Source organism: Mercurialis annua, linkage group LG5 (assembly GCF_937616625.2).
Source record: "Mercurialis annua linkage group LG5, ddMerAnnu1.2, whole genome shotgun sequence".
NCBI lineage: Eukaryota > Viridiplantae > Streptophyta > Magnoliopsida > Malpighiales > Euphorbiaceae > Mercurialis > Mercurialis annua.
The window spans coordinates 38767495-38776653 of record NC_065574.1 but is presented as its reverse complement, the minus strand read 5'-3'; the positions used below and the strand labels follow the sequence as shown (position 1 = coordinate 38776653).

Sequence of the window (9159 nt, the reverse complement as noted above, 5' to 3'; positions counted from 1 at the left end):
TTTCCAAAATCAGCCAAGTTTTTTGAGTGCCGACCGACAAATATATGCCCGGCTTGTGTCTTTTCCATGCAAGGACGGATTGGGGTGTTTTCAAATGGTCTTTTTTGTCCATACCAAACCTCACAATAGATATCCTCATATTTTTGGACAATTTGAATTGTTGACGGATTTCGACGTCTTGCGGAACTCATACCTGAATATTAAAAAACACGCTCCAATAATTAAAATAACATCATTTAGTATTAATTAAAATAAGATCAATTTTTTCTTCTAACATCAGTCTGGTACAAGAAAATTGAAAATTACGTATCACATATCTCTGTAATTGGTACAAGTTTGAGCAGTGTGACCGGCAATACTACATTTACTACAAAAGTTAGGGCTACTGTCCTCCCTATAGGTCTGGTCCATGTCATTCCTGATCCGTCTGTTTACCGGTCGCCCCTTCGCTCTTATCCTGTTAACATCTGGGATGAAAGGTATCTCCCGAGAAGCAATCCACATCTTGCCGTCAGGTAACTGTTTAAACGGAGTATTCAAGACTTGAATGGCATTCTCGGTTCTATAGCGCCACCCGATGAAGTCGTGGGGGTTCAACTTCTGATCGTGAATGACTGCCATGGCATGGGAGCAGGGCAATTTACGGTGTTGAAACTTACCGCACGAGCACCTCCTTTTTTTAAGGTTGACCTTCTGAATATTTCCTCCCTTATTCCGCTGATTGTCCTTCCTAGTGGTCACCCTGCAAGTCATGGTGTCCGAGTTATATTTCTTGCAACTATGGTAGCGGGCCTTTAGCGTTGCCTTTTTGATGTGCGCGATGCAGATCGGAGTAAACATGACGCCTTTGGCGATTAGGTCTTTATACATGTCCCAACGCCGGACAAACGTATCACTGAGCTTGTCAAAGATAGCCTCTATCATTGCTGTGATAGGAAGGCCCCTTATATTCTTCAGCATCGCATTAACGGACTCGGCGTAGTTCGTTGTCATAACCCCGTTTCGTTGCCCTTTTTTGTCATGACACATAGTCCACTGCTCCTTTCTCAAATGTTGTGTGTTGGTCAAGTATGCATGCCCTTCTGCCGATCTTATCCTCATGCTCTCAATGCATGCGTTGTACTTCTTCTCTTGAAAGGCCCGACCTATACGTATGTATGATTGTAATTGTTAGTGGGAGATATTGTACATTCTTTAAAAAAAATCAGGCTTTGATTAGTTTCACAAAATATTACCCGCTTTCTCAGCCAAGTCCTTCAACTCCCTATTTCCGATTAAAGAGTGGAAATTGGCCATTAAATGCCTTATGCAGAAAAAGTGATCGACGTCGTCCCACTCCGGACGTTTCAAAACGGAAATTAATCCGGGAGAACGATCAGAAACGATGGCAACCTTGCGACTGCGTAAGACTTGATCTCGGAGATGACCCAGGAAATATTCAAAACTGGCAATGGATTCGGATTCCACGAGCGCAAAAGCCACCGGCATTATATGGTTGTTGCCATCTATCGCCGAAGCTATCAACATGTGCATCTTATATTTTCCGTATAAGTGGGTGCCGTCGATGAATAGAATTGGCTTGCAAAACGGAAATCCGTCCACCATCGGGAAGAACGTCCAGAACATCCGTTGGAAAATTCTACATTGAAGCCCGCCACACTCGGATATTGGGCCTGTTGGAAATGGATATTGTTAGAAATAAATCTACTTAATGTACGCACATTGAAATCCACAACACTAATAGATTTCATACCTTCGCCATGCCAGAAGGATCCAGGATTCACTTTCACCACATTATCCATGAACTTTGTCAGTTGACTGTAATTGTATTCCCAGTCCCCATAAACGCTGCAGATTGCCCTCTCTTTGCCGTACCACACCATTTTATACGGAAGAGCTACTCCGGTAAATTCAAGTAGTCCCGCAATCAACGTCTTGATCCGTATGTCACGCTGACCTAGCACTTGCGTCTTAATATAATTGGCGATCTGAGCAATCCCAAAATTTCGGTGGTGACGAACTGACACTTGCATATCGCATATGTGTGGCCCGATATATTTTGTCAACGTCCATGTGTTGGTTTTCTTAAGAAGTGTGGCACACAGCCACCATGGGCATATCTCTTTGTGCTTGCAAACGAGAACCAACGTCGTGTGCGTCGTCCGACAACTCTGAAACTCTCTTCCATTGTCCACCGAATAGGTAACAGCACAAGCCCGAACAGCATCTCGGCTCGAGAAAGTCATCCCTTCTTCAAACTCCATCCCCCTCTCCCACTCAACTTTCTGCTTTTCCCATGAGTCCAAGTCGACGTTGAAGTCTTCGAGATCTACACGTCTAACATGTGCCGGCAGTCGGGACTGGTACACTGTATTTTCTTCTACATTACTAGGTTCAGCAGCAATGAGTATGTCTTCCATATTCTCCACTTCGGTCTCGTAGTGATCGTGTTCTCCTTCTTCCTCACTGTCCCTCTCCGACTCACTAGAAGCAGATATATGCAGTTGATCAATAGAAATATCTTCAACAACCGCCTTGCGGTACTCCACGTACAACTCTAAAAATCTTAGTGCTGGCATGCGACATGCCTCGGTCTGAATAGCACATACATGTGGGTCGCCCTGGACATCCATCAAGGAATAGGAATATATTTGTTCCCCTTGAAAATGAGGAACCCGAAAATATATCTTACTGATCTCCACCGGGCCCACAGCACTGGTTATTGCCGATCCACAAATATCAACCAACTGTTGAAAATTTATTCTTCCAGTCAACGGCACTTGCACATAACTACCCCCAAAATATTCTACTCCGCGGGGAGAGTTTACAATGCTACCGTCAAACCGTATCACAAACGACAAATCGATTGTCGTCATTGCTACAAGCATTTGTCATGAATAAATGTTACTCTTATTTCTAAAATTAATTTCTAATATTCACAGGTTACTCATTAAAAATTATAAAGACTATTCTATCTTATTTTTTAAAAAATTAAAAATTAATTTCTAATAAATGTTACTCTGATTTTTAAAATAAAATTCTAATATTCACAGGCTACTCATCAAACAATTAATAACTACATTATATACTAACAATTATGTCATATTTTTCTTAACAATTAATAACTTTATAAAAAACTTACTCTAAATTTCAAAACACAAATTCTAGACAAATTGTATACGACATTGCTATGATATATTTTCAAATACTAATTTCTAATTTCTACACTATATTAAAAATTATATCAATTTCTAAAATATAATACTTAACAAGATTCCTATGAAGTTTTTTAAACTAAATAAATATTTAAAATAATGTAAATTTTTAAAATTTCTATAACTTCTAACAATTACTAAACTATAATATTTTTTTTAAAATATATTTAATCTAATTCTAACATTTTCTAATCTATAATAAACTTTAACATTTTTTAATTCGAATATTTTCAAAAATAAAGTAAAACTAAATGAATTAAAAATAAATTACGGACTAACCTCTTGTAGACCTCGTAAAATAGCAGACCGAAAAATAATATGTAGCTCCAGAAAAATATCCAATAAGCTCCATAAAATAAACTCCGTCGCTTCAACCAATTCCGGAAAAATCACTCCGTCAAACTCTATTAAAAATCACTCCGTCAAACTAATTTTTTTATCTGTGTTTGAATAGGTGAGTGCTGAAGCACTCACCTATTTATAGCAAAGCAGCCCGCCATATGAGATAGCGGGCTGCTTTGCCCACGTGATTCCCTGCAACAGCAGGGAATCGTTTGACTGACCAGCTGGTCAGTCAACTGACCAGCTGGTCGGTCAAATGATTCCCTGCTGTTGCAGGGAATCAGTCACCAGCCCGCCATATGAGATGGCGGGCTGGTGCTAATTACGGTGATTAAGCTAATCACCGTAATTAGCTACCAGCCCGCCATCTCATATGGCGGGCTGGTGACTGATTCCCTGCAGCAGACCGCTATCTCAGATAGCGGGCTGGGGGTGGGAGGCACAAAACCGGAATATTTGTGTCTATGAGACACAAATATGTCAAAAACCCCTTCTGGAAGTAGGATAAAAGTCCGTTGCCTCAAAGCGTCTTTATCCTGAAAGGAATTCTGTGAGGGGTCAGTATATTGGGATATACTGAGTGAGTTCATACATTTACTAATAAGTATTCAAACAAAATATAAAACGATATTCAATCGTATGTGGCCAAGTACGAGATCCGACTGAAACCTTAATCCTCAAACATACTAATTATCAATCAAACAACCCAATCATTAATATTAAATTGTGAGTCCAACTCACTGGTGGGTCCAACCCACTAGATACGGGGACTCCATGCTACACCGTAGCCGAGTGCTCGCTCGTATCGAACTATACCTCAAATCTCAAATTTCGTAATCATAATAAGCTCATAGCACGTTCCATCGGATCAATACTGGTTTCAAATCAAGCGTATGCGCAATTCATATAAACGTTTCGCATATAAATCATGCAGTTTAAATATAAAGCAATATAATATAATTGCTTAAATAAATACTTTAAAAGCAAATCATATAAACTCACAGAAAACGCTTAACCAAAAATACGTCGGGGCTTTAGAACGTCAAGCTTCCCGAACTACTGGTCCAGCTGCTTCTTGTCTCGCCGGATCTAAAACAATTTTTAAAACATTTGACTGGTATTAGAATCCTATTCTAAGATTGACTCTAGACTCGAGACTCGATATATTAAACTTTTATTAACCGTCGTGCTTCTCACATGATTATCCCGATAAACGGTATCAAACTCGTTTATGGATAAATATCACTTCTAAATCAATTCTCGTTTAACCTCGTTAGGTTAATGTCTCAAATTAATCGATACTTAATCGAGTACTAATTGATTTCAAATCTCGATATGCGTGTTTATCAAATTTTTCTCAAAACTAGGTCGATCAAAAAAAATTAATGTGCGGGCAAATTGCCAACTCGAGCGGGTTGCGGGCGTGTGCCCCGCATATGCGGGCGCGTCACCCGCCTATGCGGGCGCATAGCCCGCATAGTATGCGGGCGCGTTGCCCCAATATGCGGGCGCATCGCCCGCATTGTATGCGGGCGCATGCCCCGCTATGCTGGCGCATAGCCCGCATGGTATGCGGGCGCATAGCCGGCGTATGCGGGCGCATAGCCCGCGTATGCGGGCGCATGCCCCGCTTATACGGGCGCACACTCGCCTCACAGGCACGCCGTACACCCCAACTCGAAAATCCGACTTTTCCGACGTGCTTTCGATCCGAAAACGCCCAAACACATCCTAAACGCATAATCTAACTCCAAAACACAATAATTCAAATTTTAATATCGATTAAAATGATATATTCGTTTCATGGCCTAAAACTTTAAATTGATATAACTCAAAATATAATCAACGAAATGGTAAAACGTCAAGCTTACCATGATTACCTGTCGAAATACGATCGTTTGGAGTTATAGAACGTCAGAAACGGACGAGAAACGGAATCGAGCGACGGATCGTATGAAACAGAGCGAAGGAAATGAAAAGATGATCTGACGGTTTCTGGATTCTTCAAAGTGAAGGATTCTTATATATATATGGTCAATTTGCGCTTTGGTCCTTCAAACTTTTTAAAAGTTTCAATTTAGTCCAAAACCTATCCGCGTCCAAATTTTAAACGATCTCCAATTGACTCGAAACTTTTACCACTAATAATATATATTATTTCGCGGGCTTTGGCGAAATAATAATCGTTACGGGATTTATAATTTATTTTATATTAATTTTCCAAGTTATATCCTCAAATCCTGCTAATTGACTTATTAAAATTTATTCTAAATTCTCGATATAATTAAATTAAATTTAGAATAAAATTTATTCTAAATTCCCGATATAATTAAATTAAATCACGACACGTGGCACGACGTAATTACCTTAAAATATTTTGGGGTATTACAGTGATCTACCTTTTTCCTTTCAGGGAGAAAAGGCGGAGACACCTAAGAATCTGATTTCCGCCATCAAGGCGAAGCGGATGTTAGGCAAGGGTTGCCAGGGTTTCCTTGCTGTGGTTCGTGATTTGGAGTCTGGTAGTTGTGATATGCATAGTGTTCCGATAGTGAATGAGTTTACTGATGTGTTTCCAAAGGAATTGCCTGGATTACCACCTGATCGTGATATTGAGTTTTGCATTGATGTGGTTTCTGGTACAGCTCCGATTTCGATACCGCCGTATCAGATGGCTCCTGCTGAGCTGAAGGAGTTGAAGGACCAGTTACAAGAGTTGTTGGATAACGGGTTCATCAGACCGAGTACTTCTCCATGGGGTGCTCCAGTTCTGTTTGTGAAAAAGAAGGACGGTTCCTTTCGACTGTGTATCGACTATAGAGAGTTGAACAAAGCTACTATCAAGAACAAATATCCTCTTCCTCGCATAGATGATTTGTTTGACCAGTTGCAGGGTGCGAAATGTTTTTCCAAGATTGATTTGAGGTATGGTTATCATCAGCTTCGGATCCGTGATGCAGATGTACCTAAGACTGCTTTTCGGACTCGTTATGGACATTTTGAGATTCTGATTATGTCATTTGGTCTGACGAATGCACCAGCAGCGTTTATGGATATGATGAACAGAGTGTTCAAGCCGTTTTTGGATCAGTTTGTTATCGTTTTCATTGATGACATTTTGATCTATTCTCGGAGTGAGGAGGAACATGCTTATCATTTGAGGACTATACTACAGACGTTGCGTGAGCATCAGTTGTATGCAAAGTTCTCAAAATGTGAGTTCTGGTTGGATCAGGTTACCTTTCTAGGACACGTGGTGTCGAAAGATGGGATCAAGGTTGATCCGAAGATAATTGAGGCGGTTATGGATTGGCAGAGGCCGAGGTCAGTTACCGAGATCAGAAGTTTTTTGGGTTTAGCTGGCTACTATCGTCGGTTCGTGCAAGATTTCTCTAGAATATTTACACCGTTGACTAAACTGACTCAGAAGGGTGTTAAGTTTGAGTGGACTGACATGTGCGAGGCGAGCTTTGAGAAGCTCAAGGAGATTTTGACTACAGCTCCTGTTTTAGCATTGCCTTCTGGCATTGACGGTTTCACAGTGTATTGTGATGCGTCTCGGATTGGTTTGGGTTGCGTTCTGATGCAACATGGACAGGTGATTGCCTATGCTTCCAGACAGTTGAAGAAGCATGAGGTGAATTTTCCTACTCATGATTTAGAGTTGACAGTTGTGGTTTTTGCGCTGAAAATCTGGAGACATTATTTGTATGGTGCTACTTGTGAGATTTTCACTGATCATAAGAGTTTGAAGTATATCTTTGATCAGAGAGAGTTGAACTTGAGACAGAGGAGGTGGTTAGAATTGCTGAAAGACTACGACTGTACTATTCAGTACCATCCTGGTCAGGCTAATGTGGTAGCCGATGCGCTGAGTCGCAAGTCTTCGGGCAGTTTGGCTCATATTTCTGAGATTGGGCGTAGACCCATGGTTAGAGAGTGGCACAGTTTGATAGCTTCGGGCTATGGTTTTCAGATTTCTCAGGCTGGTTGTTTGTTAGCACAGTTACAAGTGCAACCTGTTTTGATTGATCGGATCAAAGCTTTACAAGTTGAGGATCCACAGGTGAAACGGATTATTGAGGAGGTTCAGCATGATGGAAATTCTGAGTTAACTTTTGTGGATGGTGTTCCGAGACATGGTTTGAGACTGTGTGTTCCGGATTCAGATGGTTTGAGGGACCAGATTCTGGAGGAAGCGCACAAGTCTGCTTATAGTGTTCATGGGTTCTACTAAGATGTACCATGATCTTAAGGTTACCTACTGGTGGAGCGGGATGAAGAAGGATGTCGCTGAGTATGTTTCTAAGTGTCTGACGTGCCAGCAGGTGAAGCTGGAGCATCAGAGACCTTTTGGCTACCTGCAGCCACTATCTATTCCAGAGTGGAAGTGGGAGCGGATTGCTATGGATTTTGTGGTTGGTCTACCACGTACTCGACAGGGGTACGATTCCATCTGGGTGATAATTGACCGTATGACCAAGTCAGCTCATTTCCTTCCGATCAAGGTTTCGTATCCTGCTTCGAGGTTGGCTCAATTGTACATCGACAGGATTGTCAGTTAGCATGGTGTAACAGTTTCTATTGTTTCAGACAGAGGTTCTGTGTTTACTTCGAGGTTCTGGAAAGTGTTACAGGAATCCTTGGGTTCTCGGTTGGGTTTCAGTACAACTTTTCATCCTCAGACTGATGGTCAGCCTGAGAGGACTATTCAGACATTGAAGGATATGCTCAGGATGTGTGTTCTCGATTTTCAGGATAGCTGGGATACTCATTTGCCGTTGATTGAGTTTTCTTACAACAACAGTTACCACGCGAGTATCGAGATGGCGCCGCATGAGGCTTTGTACGGGCGCAAGTGTAGATCTCCTATCTGCTGCGAGGAGGTTGGAGAGCGTAAACTCTCGGGAGCGGAGATTATTCAGATTACCTCAGAGAAGGTACCGTTGATCAAACGGAGGTTAGAGACTGCTTTTAGTCGGCATAAGAGTTATGCTGATCCGAAGAGGAAAGACATTGAGTTTCATGTTGGTGATTTTGTGTTTCTTAGGGTTTCGCCTATGAAAGGCGTGGTTCGTTTTGGTGTCAAGGGAAAGTTGGCACCGAGGTATATTGGTCGTTATGAGATTTCAGAGAGGATTGGAGCTGTGGCTTATCGTCTGGTTCTGTGGCCAGACATGTCGTTAGTACATCCTGTGTTTCATGTTTCTATGTTGACAAAGTGTATTTCTTATCCTTCGTGTTGGCGCAGCGGGAGGCGCGGGTCCGGATCGTATATTTCAATTCAAAATCGAAATTCCAACAATTCGGATCCTAAAGTTGATCATATCAACAACAAATGGATCGTCGTATCATTTAGTAATTAAAGCGCGCATCTAGGAATCATAAGAAGAATACCTATGTCGATTCTCCAACGATTCTTGTAGTCCCGAAAGTACGGCGACCTCAAGCTCGTCCACACGAGTATGCATCCGATTGAATCCTCGCCTTGAAGTAATCCGTAAGAGTTCCTCTTGCCGAGCAGCCCTAAGCTCAAACTCTCGCCGCGATCACTACCTTGCTCGGATGTATGAAAAACGTCGCCAAGTTTTTCCCGTGATTG

General features: G+C 41.6%; 1 protein-coding gene across 1 annotated transcript; it reads right to left on the bottom strand.

Moving 5' to 3' along the window:
* Positions 1-284: 284 nt before the first annotated feature.
* On the bottom strand, positions 285-5298 carry LOC126683288 (uncharacterized). The gene is made up of 7 exons (XM_050379137.2): positions 5098-5298; positions 3915-4093; positions 3690-3824; positions 3495-3583; positions 1754-2878; positions 1236-1673; positions 285-1145 (listed from the first exon to the last, which is right to left on the bottom strand). Exons 1-7 carry the CDS (start codon positions 5296-5298, stop codon positions 310-312), a joined length of 3003 nt encoding a protein of 1000 aa, XP_050235094.2. The 3' UTR covers positions 285-309.
* Between the last annotated feature and the right edge of the window lie 3861 nt (positions 5299-9159).